Here is a 26,353-nt window from a genome sequence, read left to right as displayed (position 1 = left end):
GATGAGCTCCGTTTGATCCCTCCTGGCCCCAGGTCTGGCCCTCCCTCCTGCATGCGCCCTCAGTCCTCTGATGCTGGTGCACCTGCTGGTCCCTTGCACCAGGGCTTATTCTTTCAGTCTTGGGTCTCCCCCATAGACCCCAGCAGCCTGGGCATGGCGCCTGTCTTACCCCAGGGCTCAGCCACCTCTTGTAAACACCAGAAGCAACACTGCAATATCCCCAGGTGGCATTTGGTTGGTTCCTGCTCCCAGGTAGAAGTTTTCAAAGGGGACCAAGCTTTCTGGGAGTGGGGTCCTCCCCGTGCTTCCCCAGGTCAGCCCATGTCGCAGAGACCAGTCTGCCTTCTGGAGGAAAGCTAGGTCAAGGGTGTAGAGAGCACAGCTACCAGCAGCAGCAAGTTTTATTGCGACCAGAATCTCCTGGTCATGGGAGGGGGATGGGGCCGAGGGACATTTGGTCATCGATGCCATGTTCCTAGTCCAAGACATGGAACCGAAGGTCTGGCTGGCTATGCCGTGCCTCCCCCAACCGTGCCCCGCCCCCAATCAGGGCATCCCCTGGGGCTGAGACAGAAGGCAGGTGGAAAGGGGAGTCCGTCTTGGCAGAGCCCTCATCCAAGGGAGGTGAGGGAAGGAGGAGCAGTTGGCGGTGGGGGTCCAGCTGGCCCAAGATGCTCAGGGCCCTTTGGGCTGACTTCTGCAGGTGTCCTTAGTGTGTTTTAGGGGAAAGCAATGAGGCACACTCTGCCCCTAGGAAGAGCCTGGGAGGGAAAAAAGGCTCAGAGAAAGAAATCACTGGCCAGCGACCATGCAGTGGGACCTCGGGAATCCTGACTTCTAGGCCCGGGCTGCATCGCCCCCTGCCTCCCAGCATTCACTCCAACCTGAGCACCCGGCCTGGCCAGCCTTGGTCCTACATGGGGATCTGCATGTGGCCCAGGTCCTGGTCCATGATCTGGAGAACGTCGTCCAGGATGGAAGGCCCCAGGTCCACGTGCAGGGAGAGCAGGGAGCTGGCATGGGACAGGAAGGGCTCCTCGGCCCCTGACTCGGGGGTCAGCCCATTGTGGGCAGAGTCAGCCTCTGGAATTCTCCAGATGTCCACATTGCCTGCCTCCTGCGGGGAAGGCTGTGGGGAAGGCTGCGGGGTCTCCAGGTGCAGGCGAGGGGGTTTGGGTGGGGCCTGGCTTGTGGGCAAGGTGAGGGCCTGGGGCCCACCGATGACAGGGAGAGAGATGGCGTTCTTGAGCAGAGGGGATGGCCCTTCGGGGAGCTCCCGCCCGCACAGCGTGGCGGTGCGGGTGAACTGGAAGGGGAGGTCGAAGGCGCCATCCTCCTCAGGTCCCTCGACGGTGGTCCCTGGCAGGAGGTGGAACTTGCCCTGTAGGAAGGAAATGTCGCCGAACATGTCGCTGCCCCCGCCGCTGCCAATATGGATGGTGTGGCGGAAGTCTCCTAGCGGCGGGCTGATCATGTCCGACGACAGCAGGTCCCGCAGCTTCTCCTTCTTGCCCTTGCGGCTGCCACGCTTCAGGTAGATGGGCACCTTGGTGGACATCGTGACCTCAGCGCCCAGGCCCGGCTCCTGGCGCTGGGGACAGTGGGGACCGCAGCCTCCTCTCACGGCCTTGGCCACAGACACCAAAACCTTGGTGAAGGGCGAAAACTGATGTGTGGGATGTGACCGAAGATGTCCCAAGGGATGAGAAAAAGAAAGAAGTCAGAAGGCTGAGACAACAAAAATCGGTTTCTCCCCAAAAGAGTTGAAAGTGCTCTGGAAAATTAGCAGCAGCGAAGTGGAACTCTTGGAGACAGCCGCGCTCTCCCGTCTTGTTCTCACGAGGGTCTCCCTGGGAGGCTGAAGAGCTGAAACACCAAAGGTGCAAGTCAGGGACAGAAGGACACAAGGCAGAGGCATTGGTGTCATTTCTGAGGCCCCCGCGTCAGCCCCAGGAGCCCAGGTGCGGCCACTCCTCTGCGGGAAGCCATGTTGGAGGAAGCACGTGTTCGCTTGCAGACTCACTGCCCCTGGAAGCCTGGATCACCAGCACTGAGCCCCTCTCCTGTCCAGGAGGGAAGCTGAGGCCTGGGAACCTGGGTGACAGGCCCAGAGTCATATCCAAAGTCCTGGCTTTGGTCTCTCGCCCTGGGTTTCTGGCTCTGCCCATCGCTGTTGCCTGGGTTCTGCATCAGCTGTGTCCCAGGACATAGCAACTGTCAAGTTTGTGTGGGAAGGTCTCTCAGACCAGTCTTGGTCCCCTACTGGACCAATGAGAGAGATTTTGTGAACTCTGTCTCGGCCACCTGCCCGTGCCAGGCCTGGACACGTGGCAGGTGTTCGGCCAACAGGGCCGAATGACAGACGCCTTCGTTGGGCCCAATCTCATCCCACCCAGAAGTGAGGTCATGCCGGAGTGCCCCTTCTTTCCTCCGGGTTGGCAGTTCACAGCTCCGGGAAGGAGTCTGCCATAGTTACTGTCCCGCCACCCTGCCCAGCGCCTGACGGGAAGATGCAGTGGAGGGTACAAATATTTTGAGGGCTCTGCGCTGTGCCTGGCATTTTGCGGAGTTCCTTGCAAACGCATCTCATTTAGTCGTTGCTATCAACCTCCTCTCATCCCCGTTTGAACACCCAACCCAGAACACATGTTGCAGGGATTTGCACAAGGCATTGACGAGGGAGAGAAGCAGAATGCAAAAGGGTAGTATGGAAGATTCCATTTCTGGGGCACCTGGGGGGCTCAGTCGGTTAAGCGCCCGACTCTTGGTTTGGCTCAGGTCACGATCTCAGGGTCATGAGATGGAGCCCTGTGTCGAGTTCCACCCTCAGCAGTGAGCCTGCTTGAGACTCTCTCTCTCTCTCCCTCTGCCTCACTCAAGCGTGTGCGCTCTCTCGCTCTCTCTCAAATAAATAAAGTCTTAAAAAAAAAAAAAAGATTCTATTTCTGACAGCAGTGACCAACTCCCCTCTGCTCTGCCCCTTCCCCGTGTAAGCACGCAGGTATGTGTACCTACAGATATGATCCGAGTAGGATTATACCCTACATAAAAAGAGAGAACATGGGCGCCTGGGTGGTTCAGTGGGTTAAGCCTCTGCCTTCGGCTCAGGTCGTGATCTCAGGGTCCTGGGATTGAGTCCCACATCGGGCTCTCTGCTCTGCAGGGAGCCTGCTTCCTCCTCTCTCTCTGCCTGCCTGTCTGCCTACGTGTGATCTCTGTCTGTCAAATAAATAAATCAAATCTTTAAAAAAAAAAAAAAAAGAGAGAGAGAGAGAGAACCTGGAAGGCCAGCAGGGGGTTGTTATATGTAGACCGCGGTAGGGGGGAAGGGGAAGGCAGGGAAGGGGTTTGGAGTCAGTGATATGGCAGGAGAGGAGCGTCCTAGATAAAAACTACCTGTAATATTTGGTATTGTTACTAGAAAGTGATATATGTAACTGAAAAAAGGATGGTTGGCAAAATGCTGATGATGGTTCTCTCCAGGTGGCAGATTTCAGATGATTTTGCCTTTCTTCTTCATACTTTTATAAGCTCCAGATCTGAATAATAAGCATATGTTACTTAGGTGCACATATAATTTGTGTAGTCAGAAAAAAATAAAGCTATTTTTAATGTGGAAAAAATAAGTGCACTGTGGTGGGGTGTCATGCTGGCTTAACAGAAGAAGGAAGCATGGCAGGCCCTCCTTGGCGTTCCCACGGTTGGGGATTGGCCTTGAACGTGGATATGAGAGCCCAGATGTGGAATTGGAACACAAAAGGCAAAGAAATGTGTCCAAGGTCGTCCAGAGGGTAAGCAGATGAGCCCCCCTCCCCCACTGCCCCCTCCGAAGGCTGCCAAGGGGCTGAGAAGGTAGGAAAAGGGCCAGGGAGGGGTGGAGAAGCAGCTCGGAGGCCTGGCCTGCTCCTAGGCCCCATTCTCCGTCCGGGGCCGGGTGAAGAAAGAATGAGGGGCTGGCAAGAAGGAGCAGGAAGGAGGAAGGAGGATGCAGGAGAGGCAGAGTTCCAGCTCCCAGCCCAGGCCCTCACTCCGGAAACCCCACCCCAGGACCGGACACTCCAGGTCAGTCACACTGAGCCACAGGGACCGGACATCTTGCCCCTCCCTGAGCACCTGCAGTTTAACAGGAAACAAAGGAGTGACTCTCCAGTGGCAGAATTCCAGCTAAGCTTGGAAGGAGCTGAGCGGAGGGTGGAGGGCGGGGGAGGCGGTGGGTGCCTCGAGGTCCTGGGATCGCACCCCTCACTCATGGAGCGGACATTTACCTGTGATCACCATGCTAGACCTGGGGGCACGCCAACAGCCACCTGACCTGTGTCCTTGGCAGGCAAGCAGTCCTGGGGCAGCTTTTCCCTCCTTTGCACTCACGAAGAGTGGGGCAGACTGGTGGGATCTGTCATCCCCCCCACCCCATCACAGAGTGCACCAAGAGAGCCTGTGTGTTTCCACAACAAACTGGGCGTCCCTGACAGCTGTCTCGCTCTGAGCCAGATGTACCCGCCCATTTCCAGATGTGGGGAGAACTGGGGCTGGGGGGGAAGGGTTGGGCCAGCGTCAGCCACCCAGGGGAGAGCTGGGAATTGCAATCATCAAGCCCTAAGGATTCGGATTTGGCAAGCGTGAGACCCCAGTCTCCAGCTGCCCTCACACGGTTCCCATTTGAAAGTTCCCAGGCACAGCACGGTGGGTGTCACCACTGACTTCTACAGAGGCAGAAGCTGAACCTCAGAGACCTTAACGTTGCTGAGGCTGCTCAGCTGGGAAGAGGAAAAGTGGGCCCCAGTACCCAGCCAGGTCCCTGTAGCTCTGATGCAGTGGGCCACCCAACCTCTGAAAGCTGGGGAGCAGGAAAAAAAGCAGGCTCCCAGCTAAGCTGGGGCTACTCGGTCCCCAGAATGCCTCCATTTAAGTCCATTTGGCTACCCCTCTCCGCTAATTTGCAAGGATCCAGAGATATGAGAATGAGCTCTCCCTCAGGACAAGGCTATGGGGGGCTGGGAAGGGGTGGCTTTCCCCAGAAGTGGGAGGAGCAGATGGGAGCTTGCCCTGGAAAGGAGCCTTGGGCCTCCTTCAGAGAGAATGACTTGCGGGAGGCACAGCCCCTTACCTTGGCTAGGAGTACTAGTCCACTCCCCATCACCGGTGTTCAAAGAGCCAACCCCTGACCTCGAAATCAGGAGCCAGAAATTGAATCCATCTCCATCTGGGACTCTCTGTGACCTTGGGCAAGACACGTCTCCTTTCTGGCCCTCACTTTCCCCATCAATAAAATGGACTGACAAAGCCATCACCAGAAGGCTACTGGAAGACCATACTGCCACAGTTACAAATGAGAGATGTAGGACAGATGGGGTTGGGGGTCCCTGTCATTCATTCGACAAACAGCTGTAGGGCCTGCCTTCCTCAAGCAATTTGGTTATCCGGGGACAGTGCTCCGAACAAGACCAACACCGAATACTTCCACCCTCCAAGCGATCGTCTTCTCCCGCCTGCCCTGGAGGCAGCCTGCGAGTCCCGCTCGCTCGCGGGCGGGAGTCTCCCCGGATCCTCGGGGTCCCTGTGCGGGGCTGCGCTCGGCTTCACGGCCGCTAGGTGGCGCTCGCTCGCTCTGTCGCCCAGCATCTAAGAGGCGTCCCTGCGCGAGCCAGGGTCTCGAGCTCGCTTCGGGCTCCAGGCAGGGGCCCCCCAAGGAGTGGCACGTTCGCTTATCAGATGCGGATCGTCTGGGGGATGTTCTTCTCTTGGGGTGTTCTGGTCTCACGACCAGACGGTAGGTGGGGAAAGGGACGATCGGGGATCTTGTCAGGGTCTCCAAGCTCTGGGAGGAGCCTCCCGCGTGCTTTCCGGCCTGGGCGATGTCCGAGTGTCCGCTCGGCGCAGGGCCAGAGCTCGGGCGAGCAGGCCCCCACCCCTGGCTCCCGCGGGTCGGGTTCCTCAGCCCCAGCTCGGGTTCCGGCGCCGACCCCTCCCCGCCCTCTGCCGGAGCACCCAGCCCGGATCCGTTTCAGGACACTCGCGGCCGCGGCTAAAGATAGGAGGACACATCACCATCAACTAAAAATACGACCCCCAGCCCGGGCGGGATCGCTGGGCGGCGGGAGGGCACTCCTACGTCCCGGGTGTGGGGCGGAGGCGAGGGCTCAGGGTGAAGGGCGGGACCACGAGTTAGGGTTCGGGACGCGTTGCCCCTTGCAGGCGGAGGGGGCGCGGGCGTGGCCGCTGGGACGGACACGCGGGCGGGAAACACCGTGGAGCCCGAGGCTCCCGGGAAAGGACATGCGCGGGGGTGACACAGGGGCCGGGGCGCCACGGGGTGGGCCTCTCAGGGGGGCCCCTGGGAGTCGCGGACGGGCTGCAGAGTCCCGGCCCGAACTCACCTTGACGCGCGCAGGCGGCGGACCCGCAGTCGGCGAAAGCTCGGGAGCGGGACGGCGCGGTTCTGAGAGGCGATCCCGGCGGTGAACTCACAGCAAGATCCGTGGCCCCTGAAGCCCCGCCCCTGGCCCGCGGAGCCAATGCCCGGGCCGCCCCCAGCCAGGCCCCGCCCACATCCCCGCCCCACTAGGGGCCCAGCCTGTGCTCCCCCTTCGGTGGCGCGGCGCCCAGGTCCCGCAGCGGCGCGGGCGCGGGGTCCAGGGCAGGCTCGGGTAGCTGCGGGCCGGGCGGTGTCGGGTGCTCGGGCTGGACTCTGCGGACTCCGGCTGCCCCCGTCGGAACCAGAACTCTCGGTATTCGAAGGACCGAGGGGGCGGCCGCCGGAAGACCGAATTATAGTTCTTCGTAATTCACCGAGCGTCCTTGGACCCGTTGCTCCGTGGAGGGCTGGGTCTGGGGAGCCGCCCATCAAGTGTATTTGGTGGCCACTAAGGGAATGACTGAGGCCTTGGAGGCAGCCGAGTTAAAATATTAAACTTGAGAGAGCTTTAAGTTTACGGCCCCCTAGAAAAGAGAGCACTGAGGGTGTGTGGGCAAGGTGGCCTGGGCACGCCCGTTTGCCCTCAGTCTAGGCGGCTTCCTTCCGGGGCGGGGGTGGAACCCATTCGTAGACTCATTCTAGCTTCTTTTCATTCATTCATTCATTCATTCATTCATTCCGTAGCTTGTCATCCAGCCACTGTCCCTCCTGCCCTGTCCTCCCTCCCACAGCACACCCTGGGAGGGAACAGCAGCTCTGTGTCAAGCCTTGAGCGCTGTCTCTGAGCCGTGGACCTGGGTGGTGTGCTGACTCTGCTGCCCACTTGCTCTGTGGCCACAGGCAAAGGACGGTCCCTTTCTGAGCCTCTTTGCCTGTAAAAGGAGAGTTACATGAGTCCCCAACAAGGTAAGAAACTTGTGTGTGCTTTCTGGATGGGAATACAAGCCCCACAACGGTCACTTTTATACAAACATTGGAACAGTTGCTTTGGGGACAGCAAGCTGGCCTCGTCCCCTGACCTAGAATGACTCCACTGATGAGACCTCCTGAGCCTGCAGGAATGTGGCTGAGGCACAGCCCCCTACACTCTGCTCATCTGCTGAGAGTCCTCCTTTGGGGGAAGGAGGATGGGAAGGTTCGAGAGCTCCCTTCAGAGCTGGTGACAAAATAGAAACTTGCAGGGATGGAAGTTCGGATAGGCAAAGACACTCTTCCGAAGCCACATGATCCTGGGAACCAGTTCCAGAGCTCTTTGCAGAGGTTTGGGGGTGGGGAGGCTGTTGGGGACCATTAGGGGATGGGTAGAGAGCAGCGCATTTGGCCACATCAGCCAGGCTCTAGCCCCTGCTCCCCCCCCACTTAGCGACTGGTGAGCTTTCTCTGCAGCCTGGCTGGCAGGCCAGGACTCCTAACAGGGGCCCAGAGCATTGGGGGACTGTCTTAAGTCCCCTGGATGTGACAAGCTTCCAGTTCAGTGGCGGCTCCCCATGTGGCTCAGTGTACCCGTCATCAGTTAGAGCTCGAGCTCAGAGCAGCCGCCTGCACAAAGCCTACACCGGAGGCATGATTGCGGCCTGGTGGGGGTTCTGGGCTTTGCAAGCACTCGGGAGAGCGCTCCATCCTCTCTGCACAGATGAGGCTGGGTCACTCCGCTGGGGCCGGAGGAATCCCCCGAGATGCCCCGACTGCTCCTCTCCTCGAGCTTTTGCTGAATGGGCAGGATCTTTGCACACACGCACGGGCTGCTGTGGAAGCCCAGCAATTAGCGTGCGCTTATGAACCAGGACTCCTTTTGCTAAAATTGGCGCTTTTTAAATGCAACTTCTCAGGCTGTGTGTAAGGGCCTGAGTGTGGGCGGGGAGGCTGGGATCCCGGGCCAGGGGATAGCGCCAGGGGGTCCTGCTTTTCTGACTCAGCAGACATTCAGGTCAAGTGTCCTGCCCCCCTTCCCTGCCTGCACCCCGTGTCCAGGGTCTAATACCTCAGCCAAGGCCTGGACTGTTCTCCCTGGAAGGGCTCCTGGGCACCCTGGAGGCTGAGGGGCAGGACCTGAAGGGCTTTTGGGTAGGGTCAGGCACGAGGAAAGCTATGGATGGAGAAATGCCTGGAATGGGCTATTGAACTTCCTTCTCCTCCGCTGGGAGCTCTCTCTGGCCCTGAGATCGGTCCAGCTGGTTTCTCCCACCCCATGGCTGCTCCCCCCTCCCCCGTAGGGCCCTGTAATCAGCGCACAGGGACTGACTCAGGCTTTCCTTCCCCTCCCAGCCCCTTCTTCCTGGAAATCACATACGTCAGCAGCCCCAACCCCTGTGGACAGAGTCGGAAGCCCCTTCTCCAAGGTTAAGTGGGGAGGATGGGGGGGCTGGCAGGGAAGGACCCCCCCAGGCTGGAGCCGGCTCACCACAGCCCCACCTACCTTGGGAGGCGGATGGGAGGATGGGGCCCAGGAGTGGGGGGGGGGGGGGCAGGCCTGAGAGCAGAGAGTCACAAGGGAAGCATAGCAATGATCTTGGAGGCAATCTAGAGAGCCAGTGAAAAGAGACAAAGTATCTGGAAGTGGCATCAGCACCGCTACCGCCCAGGGCCGTGGAGCAGCAGGGAGCTGGGCAGAAGCTCCATCCGCCCCTGGAAGCCTCCTCCACTGCAGCCCGAGCTCAGCCTGCAGGGCCCCATGGCCTCAGCCAACCCTAGGCCTGGGTTGGATTTTTCCTTGATTGTTTCTTGTTTCCTTCCTCTCCTGGGCTCCTGCCAGCTCCGGCCCTGCCCTCCTCACTCTTCGCCCTCCTTCAGAGAAGTCTGTTTGGCCAGAGCCTGAGACTTGAGATGGGAGTCCCTTTGGAGCTGCCCCCTGCTTCTGCCTCTGTCTTGAACCCCTCCTGGGGAGCTGGGTATCATGGCCTTGTGGGGAGGTCTTTCCTCTGACTCTGGGTTTTGGCTCCAGGCCCAGAGCCATGGGGGTTTCCAGAGTGGTGACAGCTCTGTCCTAGGAGGGACCAGCCCAGGCATTTCCCCCAGACACCTCTATGAGCATCCAAGCCCATGGCTGCCCTTTGGCCTAGGGAACACAGAGTCAACAGGGGCAGTCTTCAACTCTTCCTACCTCCTCAAGACACCCTGTCGCCGTTCATTTTGAAAAGTCATATTTGATTCTGCTTCTTGTCTATGGCTGTGCTGGACCAGGGAAGACACAGATGGCCAAGACTGGTCCCTGGCTTGCAGGGAACAGATATCCCCAAATGAAACAAATAACCAATCCTAAAACAGCACATTCTGTGCCATAAAGGAGGTCCTCCAGGGTAGAGGCTGGCTCTGATTCCACTCCATCTATGCCAGGCCAGCCTGGATGAGGCTCAGTTAGTGACTGCGGATTGAAAGAAGAACTAGAAAGATCAGAAAAGAGAAGGGTTTGTTTTGCTAGAGGTGAGGAAGCAGATGGGAGCTTTAAGGAAACTTCAAGGAGGAGGTGATACTCGAGCAGGGTATTAACGGGTGAATAGGAGTTCGCCAGGCAGGGAAAGGGAACGGCGTCACAGGGGGAGCAGGCAAAGGCCAAGGCAAAGGTCAGGAGGAGTACAAGTAGATGTGATCGGGGGAATAAGAGCTATCCAGAAGATTGTGGCACAGGACAGGGAAAGGGTAAGAGGGCAGTGGGTGAACACAGTCTTCCTTGCCCAGCATCCATCTCTCTTACTCTGGGGACCTCCGCTCAGTTTTCCAGAGTCTCCTGCGTGACTAACCCCACCCCCAAGGCAAAAGCCTCCCCTTTACCCCTGCCCCTCAGGCATCCATTCTCCCTGCAGACAACCGACATTATCAGCTTCTTGTAAACACTTCTGGAGATACTCTTGGCCTGTGCAAGCAAAGCCCCTCCCATCCTTTCTACACGAAGGGCAGTATCTAGGCGAGTGCCTCCCCCCCCCCCCCAGGTCCCACAGGTCCTGGTGGCCGTGGTGGGGGCAGAACAGGCTCTACTGTCAGAGGCAGGGGAAGGGACCCCACAGGGCATCTCACTGAGCCTCTGCCCTTCCCATTCCTCTGCCCCCTTGCTTTTTCCGGTTAACATTAAATTGTCCTTGGTGTCCCCCTTTTGCTGCTGTGTTCCAGGCTGTCCTGGTGTACCTAAGTCGCTCAGCCGGTGGCCCTTTCGGTCGTTCCCAGCCCTTTCCTATGACAGGCAGGGCTGCTGTGAGTCACTTCGTACAGCTGCCCATTCACACACACGTGAGCACAGCTGCGGAGTCATTGCTGCGCGCGGGGTGGGGGGTGGGGACCTGCGCAGCTGTCATTCGGTCAGCTCTGTCTGCTGGTCCTTCAAAGGGGTGTGCCTGGTACCCGGCCCCTGCACAGACCGCGGGCCCCTCTCTCCTCAGCCTCCCCGAGTGCCTGCTTCTCCAGCTCTTTGTTCTCTGCTCGTCTGCAAGGGAGAACCAGACTGGCCGAAGGAGCCTCCGTGTGGCTTCAGTGTGTGTTTCCCTTACGCGAAGTGAGTTTGGCTGCCTTGTCCTTGGCTTTGGGGCCATTCCTCGTTCCTTCCTTCTCTGGCTGCACAGGTTCATTTCGGAAGGTCGCTTCAGAGATGGGGACCTAAAGCGAGGCCTGACCACAGGCAGGGGGTACTCTGGGGACCGTTGGTTCAAGAAAGACAGAGCTTGGCTCTGAGCTGTGGTGTAAAAGCCAGAGTTGGAGATAATAAAGTAGGAAGATTAGAATTTGGTGACAGACCGGCCACGGGGCCCTTGGAGGGAGGAGAAGGGGGTGGTTGAGCCCAATCCAGGGCGGAATGGATGGGGGGGGGACGGTGGTGTCACCGAGGGAGTGTAGGATTCTTGGGGCGAAGCTGATGTGCCGCCTGCCTATTCTCAACCCCCCCACACCCCAGCTTACATGCTTCCAGGTCCACCATCCCTGGGCAGGGATTGCCGGCTGCCCCCCTCCCTCTGCCGCTGGGGCCGCCCTCGGCTCACTCAGCCATCTCCCCAGGACATCCTGCTGCTCTCCGCTGCGGCGTCTCCCCCCGCCAGGGAAGGCTTCTGCACCCCCAGGCGATGTCATGTCCCCTTGTGATACCCTTGGAGAAACTCTAGGTCGCTGTCCCCTCTGTGCCACTGTCAACAGATTCACATCCATCCCCCTCTGGACGGTAGCCACCAGCATCTCCCCAGAGTGCGTGCAGCATAGCAGGCACCTGACCAACAAGCAAAGGAATGGGTCAGCGAATGAACACCACGATGCTGGGGACAGCAGGAAGGGGGCGTGTCAGTGCTGGGGACATAGGAAGAGGGCATGTCCAGGACAGGGGTTTAGGAAATAAGAGCCTGGAGCCAAGGACTTCTCTGCATGCCCACCCAGTTTTGGTTTTCGCCACAGCATATGCCTGCCCCTGTGCCTGGTGTTTGCTTGTTCTCGGTTTCTGCCCTGGAGTGGAGCTCTGGGGGAAGCAGGCATCGTCTGTTCAGCTCCCGCCTGCATCCAGATCGCACCCCGACACAGCAACACAGCATGGGCCCACAGTGAGTGTTTGGCAACAGGAGAGAATGTGGGAAGTGAAGGGCTCGGTCTCCAGGGCCGCACACCAGAGGCAGAGGCACTCCTGCCTCCTCCTTTCCAGGCGCTTGTCTGGGAAGGTGGAAGGGAAGCCACTCCTGCAGGTACGTCCTGTGGGCCTACTGCCTGCGATGCTCGGCAGGGATGGGACCAGCTCCTGCTCTCGGGAGGCAGGCATCCTGCTGGATTCACGGGGAGGAGGTTACCCACGGGACATGGAGAACAGAGTGGAGGAGCCAGGTCGCTGTGCGCGTGTTTCTTTTAAAACAAACATGCCCATAGCGAAAGATTTCAAATGCACTATGAGCATGGACATGACAATTAATTCTCTGAGTCCTCCTGCCCCTGGCCTCTAGCCCTTCCACACCTGCCCCAGAAGCAAACCATTGTTCCTAGATGTGTTCAAAGGGGCAAGGCATTTGAAGGGGACAGAGGCTTCAAGGGGACTGTGAGCCTTGGGAAGGACCTGTAGGAATCAGGAATGGCCATGCCTTCTAGACCCTGGCCCGCACTTCGCCTCCTGCTCCTGGAGCAAAGAAGCCAGGAGGGCACTGCTGCTGGCTTCCAGGGAGAGCCACCGGCCCAGAGGGGCTGCCTCTGCCAGCCGGGCAGTTCCCCCTTCCCACTCTTGGCGGGGGCGGGGCTGCTGACTTGACCCTGGACCAGATGCTTCAGACCCTGGAAGATCGGGGTGATAGAGCGGGCAGAGGAGATGGGGCTCAGCGGGACCTTCAGGCAGCAGGATGCAGGGATTGGGGTCAGCAGGGTCATGGGGCAGCAGCTGTCCCAGAGACCTCTGAGGGCCCCTGTGGCCCAGGCAGCTGCCGGCCTGGCCTCTCAGCTGTCATGTGGCCTCCGGGGAGGGCAGGGAGCCTGGGACGTGGGGAATCGGGACCTGGCCGTGGGCCCAGGTGGGTCTGAGGGCAGGCTGGGCCCCGGGGGCCTGAGCATTTCTAGGGCAGACCTGGAGGGAGCAGATAGGTCTGGCTGCTCAGGAATGGAGGGGTGACAGAATCCCACCTCAGTGACCTCCAGACTGGGAGGCCAGGAGGGTCAGCTCCACTCCAGCTCCCCCCTCCTCCGCCAGACCCCCAGGACCTCCCTGTTCTCCAGCTTTATGTAGGCCCCTCCCAGATCCACCAGTCCAGTCCCCACCCCTCACCAGAGTGGGGCTCCTGTCACCCACTGGCCCAGCCCAATAACCATTTGGGTGTCCCCCCTTGGTCCCAACCTGCCCCCAACAGTCCCAGGGACCTCCCTGAACACCTGCCTCAAACCGCAATCCCAGGCACCTGGGCTATTACCTGCAAGTCCTTCTAAGCCTGTCCTTGTCGTGGACCAAGTTGGTCAGTGTGGCAGGGTGGAGAGACAGAGGGTTTGGAGTTTAAATCCCACTTCTGTCACTTCCTTAGGCCGGTGACATCCAGCCTCTGAGCACCTGCCAGCGGGGCTTGCTGGAGTTAGGTGTGATATCTACGTCAGCGTTCACACAGTGCATCCTCAGAGATGTTAGCTCCTTTGCCCTCCTACCTGAGCTGTTTTCTCCATCCATCCCCTGGCAGTCATCCCAATCCTGCTGTCCTGGAGCAGCCCCCCATCTCTTTGGTGGCAGATGACAAAAAATTCAATTCCAACTAGTTTAAGAAAAAAAGAAGCGGGTGTATTTGTGGCTTAGGTTTTGAGGGGGTGGGGCTACTGTCATCAGAACTCAGATGATGTGGCCTGGTGCTGACCTCTCCCTCTCTAACTTCTGGCAATATGTCCTCTGGTTTAGTGCCTGCTCAGGACGGGTTTCCCCTCATTGTGGCAAGATGGCTGCAGCAGCTCTGCCATTGCTGCCGAGTCTTTTCTACCACTCCTGCAGTCATGGTGTCCTGGAGTCATGGTGTTTGGACTGTCTTCGGTCATGCTTCTCTCCCAGATCATTCACCAAGGGCAGGAAGGAGCAATGTGCTTCTTGGTTTAGGCAAGGGAGGAGTGTGGAGGAGGGGTGGTTCCCCACAGGGAAACCAGGGTGCTGTTTCTATGGGAACAGAAATGGGTACCAGGAGGCTCTGTCTTCCCATAGCTCTTAGAGTGTCTCTGGCCTCCAGACTCCCCGGGCTTCACTCTGCCCTTTGTGGCACTGCCAGGCCTTCCTAAGATGCAGGTTTCAGGGTCGCCTGGGCGGCTCAGTGGGTTAGAGCCTCTGCTTTTGGCTCGGGTCATGGTCTTGGGGTCCTAGGATCGAGCCCTGCTTTGGGCTCTCTGCTCGACGGGGATCCTGCTTCCTCCTCTCTCTCTGCCTGCCTCCCTGCCTGCTTGTGATCTCTGTCAAATAAATAAATAAAATCTTCAAAAAAAAAAAAAAAAAGATGCAGGTTCCATACTACCCTCCTGCTCCACACAGAAGCTTCCGAAAGTTCCCTGGGGTGAATCAGATACAAACTCCTTTGCAAGACATTCCTGACTTCAGTCTGGCTCCAGAGCTCTGTTCCTGGCCCGTCCCTTCTTTTTGTCCCTCTCTGCCCCTCTTCTTCCTCCTCTTTCCAGGCATTCTCTTCCTCGTGGGTAACAAGCACACTGAAGACAGATGTCCCAACACTGGAGCATCACTTGTGACAGCCACAATATGGGAACAGCCCCGTCCATCACCTGATGAGGGAAGGACAACACTGTCCATCTGCACAAGGGATCACGACTCAAACAAGGGGAGAAAGGAAATGAAAGTCTTGACTCCTGCTAGAGTGTGGACGGCCCTTGAGAAAGAAGCCAGACGCAGAGGACCACGTGTGCTGTGATCCCGTTTGTGTGATATGCCCAGAACAGACAAGTGTGTCGAGGTGGAAAGTAGGTCTGTGTTTTCCAGGGGAGTGACGGCTAATGGGGATGCGATTTCTTTTAGAGGTGAGGAAAATGTGGAATTCAATAGTTATGCTGTTCATATGACATTGTGAATGTACTAAAAACCACCAAATGGTACACGATCAGATGGTAAAGTTGATGCTGGTCGTGTATCTCACTAATTTTTAAAATGTTAAAAAAACCCAGAAAATAAAAACTACCCCCACCCCTGCCCCAGTCAGTCAAGGCCCTTCAAGGCTAGTTAGGAAGGTCAAGTGTGGAGGAAGACCCCTCTGTGTGGCCAAACAGGACTGGCTTTCCGGGGGGCGGGGCGGGGGTGCTCAGCCAGGAGCCCCAAGGTCAGGAGAAAGGACACATGTACCAAACAGAAGTGAAACATCAGCCCTGAAGGCTACTCCCAGCACCAGGGGAAGCTGCAAGATGGGCTGAGCCAGGCTGGGTGACCCCAGGTCAAGGGAAAGGAAACGCCAAGACTGAAGTAGCTGCAGAGGCAAAGCAGGATGGAGGCCCCCAGGAGCAGAGTCACCCTGGGCTTGGGGGGGCGGCTGTGGCACAAGATGTGGAACTTGCGAAAAGCACAGGGACTTTGTCTACTCAGAACCATCTGTCCCACCCTTAGGCTTGTGTCTCAAGGGCACGGGCACGAGGACCAGGGGAGAGGCCACCCAGCAAAACGGGGATTCTGAAGCAGGAGGGTCCCAGGAGTCCCGGCCCAGCCCTGGCTCCCCGGCTTCCTCCACCCTCTCTCCCCGACACCCATCCCCCAGCCTTACTCCAGAGGGCGGTGCCCAGCACAGGAGCCAGAGGGACGTCAGGCAGGACATTAATGTCCCAGCTGAAAAGAGGTCTGGGAACGGCCACTTGGCAGTCGCTGGGCACCGGCTCCCTGACACCAGCAAAAGGGAACTGTCTGGTGGCAAAGAGGCGCTCGCCTGCCGAGTGGTGTGCAATCTGGGGTTTTCTGTGTGTTAAATGCCTCCACGGGCCTCCAGGATCACTTTCAACAGTCACGCGACTCGTTTCCAGGCAACGGGCTTGAGCTCCCATTCATGCTGAGCTCCAGCTTTCTGCCTCTGCCTGGCACACGCCCCCATCGCCCCCACCACGCAGAATCTTCCTCCCCTTCCGCCAACTGCCCCATCACACGGACACTCTGGATCTTGCGGATCTTGCGGAGCCTGTCCTAAGGGGAGAGGAGGCTTTGTACCCTCCAATGGGGGACGACCACACGATTCCCCACAAAACTGCTTCAGTGGCTTGAGCATAATTGGCTAGAGCCGGGCTCCCGCTGAGCCCGCAGGGACCATGCGATAAGGTTTGCCCACGGCCTGGTTTATCGTGGCCCAGGGCCTGCTGCTTAATCTTCCCCCGGCCAGGGTTTCCCAAGGGGCGGGGGCGGGGTGCAAGGTTTTGGCAGACGGCTGTTCTGGAACTGTTTGAGGTCGTGGAAGAGGGCCCCCGGGCTCCTAAATGCCACATCCAGAGACGAAGTGGCTGGGTGCTCGGGGATCTTGAGGAGGGAAACTCAGCTCCCCATGCTGGGGCTTGTCTCTGTTCTCGTGTTCAGACGAGCCTATAAAATGAACGAGATGAAACCACAGCTGCTAGTTTTCAAAGGGAGGCGTTTCTCCCAAAGCCGGTGGGACCTGCCGTGGACTCCCCCTCGCCATCCAGGGCAGGCGGCAAAGGTGGGGCCCTGCTCTGTCACCTGTTTGTCTCTGACTCAGGCCGCTGGCATCACGCCTGCCGCACCCTTGCACACTTCCCTCAGCCCAACAGTCGAGCTCCTCCCGCTTGGCTTTGGCAGACGAGGCGGGAGAGCCCACTGGCTTTGGGCAGAAACTCAGTCCACGTTTAGCTAGTGACGGCTTCTCCCCAAATGCCAGGACACACGGGGTGTTTGGGGACCCTAGAGGGCCCCACCCGGCCAAGAGCTCCAGGCTCTGGGCAAGCCCCACGTGTTGTACAACCTTGGCAGGGCCGGCGCTGGGGAATCCAGCTTTGGCAGGGCTCCGGGAGGCCGCCCCCTCCAGATGGAGTGGTCAGGCTGGGACCACTGCCCGCAGAACAGGGCTGCGCGGGGAGGGCCAGGCGCGCCGCCAGCTCCTCGCTCTGCAATCCCCCCACTCCTTGGCCCCCTCCCCCACCATGGAGGCCACGAAGGCCTGGGGAGGGTCAGGGCTGCTGCCGGACCGACACCCAGTATGACAGACATGCTGGCTTCACTGGGCACAGGTTAAGGAAGCAACGTTCTTTGTTCCCTGCCAGGAAAAAGAAGAAGGAAAAAGAACTCCACTCAGGAGTCCCCCTCGCAATTTACTTTTATTTCTCCAAAAGTTGTTTCCGTGTCTGACTCCCGCCGAGAGATGACCAAGCCTTCTGGCCTTTTCCGAGCACACTGCGTCCACAGCCAGTTCGCCCTGGGCTCTGTGTGTCCACGAAGAAGCAAGAGCTTTCTTCCAGAGCAGCTCGACTCCAGGTCAGGGTCAGGGTCCAGCTGTGCTGGGCCTGTGCCCTGCAGCCTCCCTGCGCTAGGTGACTGTCCGCTGTCCTGCACCTTCCGGCGGCCTGGCTCCCGGCGGGGGGCCGCTCCTGGGCTCGCAGACGTCCGCGAGCACCACACGATGGGGGACGAGGAAGCGCCCAGGCCTCAGATCCTGACCACCTGGGCGGCCACGCACGGACTCTGCCTCCCCTCCCCGCCCGCCGCCCGCCGCCTCCTGAGGAAGAGGCGGCCGAAGGTGCCCCCCACCTGCCCCTTGGTGAGGCGCCCAGGATTCACACAGATGCAGCCGAGGACGTCCTGGGGAAAGGAAAGGGGCAGACGTGAGAAAGCTGGAACCACCCAACAGACCCCGGAGAGGAGCGGAAGGCAACGGAACGCATCTCCTGTCCAACCTGTTAACTCACTATTGGAAAGCCCCGAGTTCCTTTTGAGCCTCTGAACCACAATAAAAAAGCGTAACAATCAGCTCCCCAGCTTAGGAGACAAACCTGACCTGGTTATTGTTTCCAAGAGCGGAACACATTTTGACCTCTTGAGGTCCCACTAGCTGATTAGGCCAAGAGAGCTACGGCTTGGGTGGATCCCGAGGGACCCACCCCGGGGGCGGAGCCGGGGCCTCAGGTGGCAGAGATGAGAATGACCCAAGGGCTTCTTCAAAGTTCTCATGGTGGAGCCCTTTCCGGAGGTGACATCCGAGTTCTGGGGAGTGGGGCAGGCAAGTGCACGTGTGAAATGTCCCCAGGTCTCCCGGATATGGCCCCACGTGACAGTCACTGTGCGAGGACCTTCCTACCTGCCCCTGGGGCTCCCAGGCTGGCTCGCTGAACACCCGGGGGGTACACGGGAGCAGGGAGACAGCTGTTACTCAAACATTTTACTAAAAGATTCATTTTCTAGTCCTTTTATCACCTCTCCCCAAGAAAGGAGCACCATCCCCAGCATGAGGAGCGGGGACCAGCGGTCTAGAAGGGAAAGTCAGACGGGTCCTGGTGTTTCTGGGGAAAAAGCAGAGTTCAAACCTACCTTCACAAAGTATTTCAGCTCTGATGGGATAATGAAGACATCCGGGGTGACGGGCAGCTGTGCGTAGGTGTAGAAATTCTCATAGTCAATGGCCATGTCTTCCTGGGGAGGGTAGAGCGGGTAGTAGCTACAGAGATGGAGAGAAGCAGTCAGCAGTGGCGGGGCTGGGGGCCCCTCTTCCCGCACCGTCTCCCCACTCCTCCCTGTGTTTGGGGGACAGAAGGCCGGCTTGTCATCACATAGGCGGGGGGAGAGTTCCCGGGGAGTGGCCTGAGGAAGGTGCTCGCAATCAAATCCGTCAAAGCACCGGATCCCAAAGCACACTTGTGCTGGTCAGAGAGCCCCACAAGCGAGCTCACCTCCTCTGGGTCAGGATGTGCTTGAGGATTCGGCTGAGTCTGTCTGAAGGTCCGGAAGTACTGGGGAAGCAAGCAAGAAATGGAATGCAGAGCCTTGCTTCTCAGAGTCTGTGTCTCTTTGGGGAGGACCTGAGGACTCAATAAACCGGGGAGAAGCTCCAGGGCCCAGAGGCAGTGATGAGAGGGTACCTCTGGGGAAGTTGAAAGACCCCCTCCAACAAAGAGCTGGGTCTGTTCACCCCGAGAAGGGGAGCAGGCCACCGGGCTGAAAAGGCAGAGAGCAGGCATCCCAGGTGATCAAGACCATGGAAGCCGCTGGCTCAAACTGCAGTGTGCGAGAATGTGCAAGAAGCGTACCAGCGTGCGGTGAGCGTGAAGTCAGGGGGCCCCTGCACCTCGGACCCCAGCCAGCAAGCACACACCCATCTCGCCTAACACACGCACGGCTTTACACGTGATGGAGGAACCACTGGACGGCTGTCAGCAAGCAGGCTAGGTCTGAGTTTCTGCAGACCGATGGCCAGCTGAGCAGCTTTGCAGCTCACTTGCACGAGCAGGGACACCCCCTCCTGCTTAGGTCATGAGAGTGGGAGGTGAAGAAAAGGAGATAAACTTCTGTGATGAGAAACGGAGCGCAAAGACGCATGGCCATGGCTCTACGGGGTCTCCAGCACCACAGACAAGTGGGAGCAGAGACCGACCCCGTCGCTCCCTCTGGGAACAGACAAACGTGAATGGCCTAAGGGTTTGGCACAAAGCGCTGCTCTGAGGACTTCCCAGTCAAGGCTCTGCCAACCAGCCCCGTGGTTTTCTTGGTGGAAGAAAGGCCCGGGGTCCAGAGAGCCAGCGTCCTGCCTGCCGGACCAGAAGTGCTCCCCACCTACTGATCTCCTCGGCTCCCATGTGGAACAGCAGATCCGTGGACGTCAGGCCAAGAATCACGCCGTTGACGGCGAGGCTGCAGGGCTCAGACACGAACTGCACTCGCTGAAACGAGAGGGGCGAGGTGAGCATTTGTGCACCCAACTTAGAAATGTCCTGCCCATGTCGGGGGGACAGTGGGGGGGTCTCCCAGGGGTGGGGAGACCACCAAAAGGGGGGCCAAACCGACGGACAGTAAATCACAAATACATCTGTCTGTTAAAGAAAGATGCTCAAGAGTCAGGCCCATCCACCCTCCCCTCCGGGGCCAGAGTGGGGGCGCCGCTACCTTTCTGTCGTCTCGAAGCAGATCGGAGTAGCTGAAGGGTGGCTGTGGGTACACAGGCTCGCGGTGCACGTCCCTCACAGACGGGACAAAGACGAGGCGGGAGCCAGAGCTGCTTTGTCAGAAAACCGTCAGGAGAGGGAGAAAGGCGAGTGCAGACGAGTTAGAACAGCTGGCTGACAGACGGCAAACGTCGTGCTCGGGACAAGGGCCCCCGTCCAGGGAGGAATTTCCCAGCTGAACTCTAGCAGGAGAGAGGCCGTTTCCCACGGGACACCGTGAGCACAAGGCACCTTGTTCCCACTCCCGCGCATCTACCTCAGTGAGGCTCGGGTCACCCGGGACACGCTTTCTCCCGGCTCTGTGTGGTGTGCCGCTGGGGCAAGGGCACGTTTGGTGGGAAAGAAAGGGGGAGCCGACATTGGGATAGAGAAGATCTAGAAAGACAAGGTTTTGACCAAAGAATCAGGGCCTTGCAGCCAGACAGGAAACCAAACCTCTGACTCCACACTGTGCACACACACGGGGCGTACAGGCGGGAGTCTCCCTGACCCGGTGGGGTGGGGGCACTCTTGCCCAGGGAGGGACCAGCCATGCTGGCCGGACCCCCACACTGCTTCACACATGGAGGGTCAAACCACAACCTCCTACCAGAACACTGGGTCCTAATTACAACAACGGACAGACACACCTCCCGAGGGATGAGGAAGAACACACGTGGCCTTTCCCCAAGGCCCTTCCCTCTCCCACAGGGAAGCGATGCTCCAAGTTTCTCTCAGCAGACTGGCTAGCCAGACTGACGGGATTATTTAATAGCGACGGCAAACAGAGATTTCCTTCGATGGAAGCAGAAGGGGGATCTCTAGGGTTCAACATGTGAGCGAAGAAAAACCTTCAACTCTAGGACCCAACGATTTATCCTCAGTCACACAAAAGAGGAAAAAAAAATCCCGTTTCCTTGGTTCCCTCAGCTGTGTTTGGCAGGGGGCCTACTACAAACCACACAGGCGCCCAGTGTCACTTTGAGGGTATGTTTAAACCCCTCCAACAGTGCCTACTGCCAGCTCCCTCTCTTGCTTAAACTCTACAGCCTTCCCAGACGCAGGTATAGCTCCGTAGCTGCCTGTCCTATGGGAGAAAGGTATTGGTGACTGTTGGCACATCTGTCAACCATCATACCTGCTCAGAGTGTGAACTGAGACATGTGCAACAGAAACCAGGACCTTGAGACCACTTTGGTCAACAGTTACTGTCCTCGTGACATGGAGAAGTACACGATCAAGTCACTCGAAGCCAGGGCTGACCATCCCAGGACCAGCTGAGCTCCAGGCCCAGGGCGGGGGGACTCAGTCCAGGAGGGACACAGAGGGCGGAGATGCCACTGGCCCTGCTTAAAGGTTGCTGCTTCAGGGACGTTCTGGAAGAGCAATGGTTAAGGAGGAAACAGCCCTCCTGCTCATGGTTGTGAAGTGGCTGTAGGGGGAGGGATCAGAAAGAAAATTCCAACTATGCTGAGCATTGCACAACCCCGTGCACAGCGGTGGGAGGGTCCCCACAGCCGCTCCCTCTGCAGGGTTGCTGCTCGGCGGCAGCTCGGCTCTCAGTGCAGGGGGCACTTCCGCGAGCTCTTGCTTTTACTGATAATCAGCTCTGTACGTCTGATCTCTCAGGGATAAAAATAAAGTCCCCCAGCATGGAGTGCTTATATACTGTTTTGGGGAGGGCGGGGCAGCTCCCCATGCCCCGGGGTGCACGCTGGCTGCAGATGAAAGTGCCTGGCAGCGCTGGGCGCTAGCCCCATAGTCACAATGCCCAGTCTGTTCTTTGTTTGTTCCACTGCTGTCACCACCACACGGGGCGAGGAACCAAAAACAGAACCCGATGTCGCACTGAGAGCACCCGGCCTGCTGGGGCATGGCTACACGGTCCCTGATCATCCCCAGGGGACCCCACTGAACAAGGACACCAGCCCTGCTCCTGGTAGCTGGGGCGGGGAGGGGCATCTCTGAGGAGCACCAGGTGCTCCCTAGGTCTGGCCTGCGTCAGGACAAACAGCAAGAGGGGAGGCACTTGTATTAACTTCATTTGAGGGAGGGAGTGAGGAAGGGGCAGACCCAGAGGTAGGCTCAGTCCCCTGGGCCCCAGGTAAGCTAGGCGGGCTTCTCCTCAGTCCCTGAGGCCTGCCAGACCGGCCTTGCTGCCGCTACAAGAAGGTAGTATTACGACTAATCAACTCTGGGATCAGTTCTCACAGCGAATGGGAGGAAGATTATACATCTTGTTTTAAAAACCACCTTTGTTACAGACTTGTTTTTAAAAGCTTAGCCTCAGGAATGTTTATTTTCTCTGAGCTCAGCCATAGGCAGGCAGATCCCTAGAGGAGAAGATCCATCACCTGTACCAGATCCCCTCAAACCCAGGCCCTGGAGGAAGAGGGCAGGAAGTGAGGACATCTGCTTCCCGAGTAACTTCCTACTTGTAGTTTGGGACTTTTCTTGGAATAGTGCCTTTTCTCTCAAATTAGAATCGCATGTCTCTCCTCAGTTCCTGCCCCTTGGTCTACAGCAAGGATCTAAGATCCCCCACGCCCCCCATGGCCTGCTCGGCCGTCAGCAGTGCCCCGTGAAGCGTGGGGCAGCTCAGACTCTGGGGAAGGACTTGGACTCACCCCAAAACACTCACTCATGCAGCGAGATGCTTGGGGCCCCTGGGGATTTCGTTGGGGAACTCATCAAACACTTCTCAGAATCAGCTGGGAAGGTTCCCAGGAAGTAGGAGTTTGCACAAAAGGGAGTGACAAAGGGAAGGAAGCAAGGGGCAAGCGAGGGACGAAAGTCTGTGCAGCCTCTTCCTGGCCAGTGTGTTTATCTTTGTGTTTTAGAGACGCCTCTAAGCCCGGCGTCCGTGCACTTGGGAGTCAAGAGAGGGATCTGATCTCTGGAGTTCAAAAGGATGAAGGGACAGGAGCTACCGTTACTTCTTGCCGCGGGGAACCCGGGCAGGTGACGCTCTGTCCAACAGTCTCAATTCTGACCTGCGCGTCCCTTCGATAATTGTCCGCAGACACTGCTTGAAAATATCTTCAAACGGACTTGTGAGCAGGCAGCTCTGCAAGAGAAGGAAGGAGACAATTCAGAGGGCAGACGCCGGCCTTCACTGACCCGCCTGGCGAGGAGCTGAAGGACAGACAACGATGAAAGACACACGTTCATGGTCTCTGTCCTCAAGAGCAGTCTGTCTGGGGGCAGGAAAGCAGGTGGGGGGAGGAGTTCATCCTCTAGAACATAAACTGAAACACTAGAAGCAACAGTGCTCCGAAATCCTTCCTGTGGAAGGTGCGACATCCTGAGACAAAGGGCAGGAGGCACTGACTCTCGGCCGCAGAGATGTCCCGGGAAGGGCCTTTTGTGTTTTCTGCATCGAAGGACGGCAAGACGGGGGTCCTGGAGCCAAGGGTAGCAGCTTAGTGAGCCACAGACCCCTGCATCTGTGCGAGCGTGCTCAGGCCTTGGGACCCAGCATCACATGGGGACCCCAGACTCACAGACATGTATTTCCTTCCCCAGCTTCCAAACGGGCCTGCATTCTAGTGACACGAAGCCTTCCAATGCAGTCTCTTTATAAAAACGCCTTGCTACAGTGCTTTTCTGATTAGCCGCAGGTTTGTGACAAATGCTGCATAAACTCCAGAATATGGAAACAAGAGTGAGAGCTCAACGGGAGGGAAGAATCCGGCACGTCCCCTACCAGCCTCGACTTACCTCAACCTGTTCGTGCTTTGCGTCCAGGAAAGGTCCAAGCTGCAGATAGAGAAGCGAAGTATCAGAACCGCACGTGTCCGGGAGCGCCTTCACACACCCTCTCCTAGTGGTTCTCTGCCCAGGGTCCGTCTGTCCCTCTGGACAGCAGACGGGGTTGGGTGCCCAGTGAACATCACAGGCAAAGCCACGACCCTGGATGCAGGGAGGCCGCCAGGGCCCCCTAACCAGGTGTGCTGCCTCCTACAGGGGGGCCTTTCTTTCTTTTTTTAAAAATATTTATTTATTTGAGAGAGATCACAAGTAGACAGAAAGGCAGGCAGAGAGAGAGGGAGAAGCAGGCTCCCTGCTGTGTGGGGCGGAATCCCAGGACCCTGAGATCATGACCTGAGCCGAAGGCAGAGACTTAATGCACTGAGCCACCCAGGCGCCCCTAGGGGGCCTTTCTTAAAAAAAAAAAAAAAAAAAGACTTTATTTGAGAGAGAGAGAGAGGGGAGGAGCTGAGAGGGAGGGGGAGAGAATCGGAAGCAGGCTCCATGATCAGTGCAGAGCCCAAATGGGGACTTGATCTCACAACCATGAGATCATGACCTGAGCTGAAACCAAGCATCAGACACTTGACTGACTGAGCCACTCAGACGCCCCGGGCCTTTTTCTACGGTCTCCTCCCCGGTTTCTTCCTTGGTGCCTCCCCTAGCGGAGCTGTCCCAGGAGGCTGTCCTACCAGGATGCAGACATCCGGCAGATCGCGGTTGATGACGGCGATCAGATCGAGCAGGGGGTCGTACGTGATGCTGTCGGATGTGGTGTATGGGCCACAGGCCACCAGGACCATGTTTTGCTCAAAATCTAAGACAGAAAGGATCATAAGGTATTGATTAGAAGATAAAGGGATGGTGGAAGAAAGGACAATTAGGGAAAAGTGCCAGAGGACTCAATTAATCAAGTCTCCCTATGTGTACAACTCTGGGAATCCAAGATCTCATCCCCATCCACAAAGAATGCTCTGCCAGCTGCTAGAGAAAGGGAAGTAAGCAAGTAACTAGGGAGTGACAGGCAGTTTGCCAGCAGCACACGTGGGCAATGGGAGGAAGCAGCAATCAGGAAAGATATGATCAAGGTGAGGTATGCTCATGCCTTTCCCCTATTTTTTTATTATGATAGAACACAAATAACATACAATTTGCTATCATCACCATTTTTTTTTTTTTAAAAGATTTTATTTACCTATTTGAGAGAGATTTATTGAGAGAGATCACAAGCAGGCAGAGAGAGAGGAGGAAGCAGGCTCCCTGCTGAGCAGAGAGCCCGATGCGGGGCTCGATCCCAAGACTCCGAGTTCATGACCTGAGCCGAAGGCAGTGGCTTAACCCGCTGAGCCACCCAGGCGCCCCTATCATCACCATTTTTAAGTATACATTTCAGTGGCATTAAATAAATGCAGAATGCTGTGCAATCATCACTGCCATCCATTCCCAGAACTCTTTCATCTCGTGCAACCGAAACTCTTGTCTCCATTAAACATGAACCCCTGCTCTCCCAGACCCTGGCCACCATTCTCTTGTCTGTCTCTAGGATTCTGGCTACTCTAAGTATCTCATGTAAGTGGAACCATACACTATTTATCTTTTTGTGACTGGCTTATTTCACTTTGCTTATGCTTGTAAGTAGAATTTTCTGGGAGCAAGGGCAGGGCAGCGTCCTGGAGAGTGTGCGGTTTGAGGGAACATCTGTGGTCCAGGGTGGCTGGGGAACGTGGTCCGGTGAGGAGTCGAGAAAGACGGGCTGGGTGTGAGGTTCGGCCTGGGATTCCCGTATGGGGTACAGAGGTGTGACATTTGGCTACTTGTCTCGCACGACCCTTTCCCCACAGCACTGGCCTTCCCTTGGGAGAGCCAGCCCTCTCTCTCCTGCACCAGGCAGTCCGGGGGTGTAATGCTGTCCCCTAGCCAAGAGCCAGGTGTGTGATCAGTCTGAGCCATCCATACTCTCCTCTCTGCTTCTGGAATCTCGAGGTGAATCATTCAAGAAGAGAAGAAAGGGCGGAGCTGACCTATTACGGCCAGAGGTAACTGGATGAGAGCTGGGGAATTCCTGCTGGCTGGACACCTAGGGCTGCTCCAAAGTCTGCATTTCTAGCTCCCCGTCCTCGCTACAGCTAGCTGGATTTCCCCTAACAAATTCTTTTTCTTTCTTAGGTTTCTCGGTTTCTATAGCTTACACCAACAAAACCCAAAGATCTCTGACTTAACATGGAGTTGTGTTAGTTTCCTATGGCTGCTGTGACAAATTATCACAACCTTAGTGGCCGAAATCAAACACACATTTATGATTATGGTTCTGGGGGTCAGAAATCCCACAATCAAGGTTCTGGCAGGGCTGCATTCCTTCTGGAGGCTCCAGGCAAGAGGTTTCCTTGCCTTTTCCAGCTTCTAGAAGCCACCTGCATTTCTTGGCTCAGGACCCCTCTTCCATCTTCCCAGCCAGCCCACTTTTCCTACTTTTGATGTGGATCGTTCTGCCTCCTCCCTACAAAGACCCTTGTGATGTCACTGGGCCCACCCAGACAATCCAGGATAATCTCAGGATTCTTAAGTAAAGGACACCTGTGAAGTCCCTTCTGCTGTAGAGAGAAACACAGTCCCCGTCCGAGGAAGTAGGCCATTACGCGTCTACCAGAGCAGGAACGCCGTGAA

The 26,353-nt window shown here is 57.5% G+C and overlaps 3 protein-coding genes and 1 long non-coding RNA gene across 8 annotated transcripts in view; 1 reads left to right on the top strand and 3 right to left on the bottom strand.

The window, feature by feature from the left end:
• Positions 1–16,826, bottom strand: part of DPF2 (double PHD fingers 2) — a 39,858-nt gene extending 23,032 nt beyond the window's left edge. For both annotated transcript variants that reach the window (XM_059146997.1, XM_059147004.1), the window contains exon 1: positions 16,816–16,826. The gene's annotated coding sequence lies outside the window, so the exon portion shown is untranslated. The remainder of the gene's footprint in view (positions 1–16,815) is intronic.
• Positions 384–6,859, bottom strand: CDC42EP2 (CDC42 effector protein 2). Of its 2 annotated transcripts, none has more exons than XM_059147023.1 (2): positions 6,378–6,525; positions 384–1,866 (listed from the first exon to the last, which is right to left on the bottom strand). In XM_059147023.1, the coding sequence occupies exon 2, from the start codon at positions 1,556–1,558 to the stop codon at positions 914–916; it is 645 nt and encodes a 214-aa protein (XP_059003006.1). In that variant the 5' UTR covers positions 1,559–1,866; positions 6,378–6,525; the 3' UTR covers positions 384–913. The 2 variants fall into 2 exon arrangements, with proteins under 2 accessions (XP_059003006.1, XP_059002999.1); XM_059147016.1 differs by having other exon boundaries at positions 1,556–1,866; positions 6,378–6,859.
• Positions 11,723–17,194, top strand: LOC131815292 (uncharacterized). Its single transcript, XR_009347644.1, has 3 exons — positions 11,723–11,925; positions 14,492–14,845; positions 17,072–17,194. It is a non-coding gene; the product is annotated as an uncharacterized LOC131815292 (long non-coding RNA).
• Positions 17,107–26,353, bottom strand: part of POLA2 (DNA polymerase alpha 2, accessory subunit) — a 27,053-nt gene continuing 17,806 nt past the window's right edge. For 2 of the 3 annotated variants that reach the window (XM_059146951.1, XM_059146969.1), the window contains 8 exons: positions 24,382–24,506; positions 23,660–23,698; positions 22,876–23,006; positions 19,902–20,010; positions 19,572–19,678; positions 18,692–18,751; positions 18,333–18,459; positions 17,107–17,606 (listed from right to left, as the gene is read on the bottom strand). In XM_059146951.1, coding sequence (XP_059002934.1) covers positions 17,454–17,606; positions 18,333–18,459; positions 18,692–18,751; positions 19,572–19,678; positions 19,902–20,010; positions 22,876–23,006; positions 23,660–23,698; positions 24,382–24,506 — 851 coding nt within the window. In that variant the 3' untranslated portion in view covers positions 17,107–17,453. The remainder of the gene's footprint in view (positions 17,607–18,332; positions 18,460–18,691; positions 18,752–19,571; positions 19,679–19,901; positions 20,011–22,875; positions 23,007–23,659; positions 23,699–24,381; positions 24,507–26,353) is intronic. The other variant, XM_059146959.1, reaches the window with a different exon arrangement.

This window comes from Mustela lutreola, chromosome 1 (assembly GCF_030435805.1).
Source record: "Mustela lutreola isolate mMusLut2 chromosome 1, mMusLut2.pri, whole genome shotgun sequence".
NCBI lineage: Eukaryota > Metazoa > Chordata > Mammalia > Carnivora > Mustelidae > Mustela > Mustela lutreola.
Note: the sequence above shows the minus strand (reverse complement) of the source record. Positions and strands in the feature narration are given on the sequence as shown.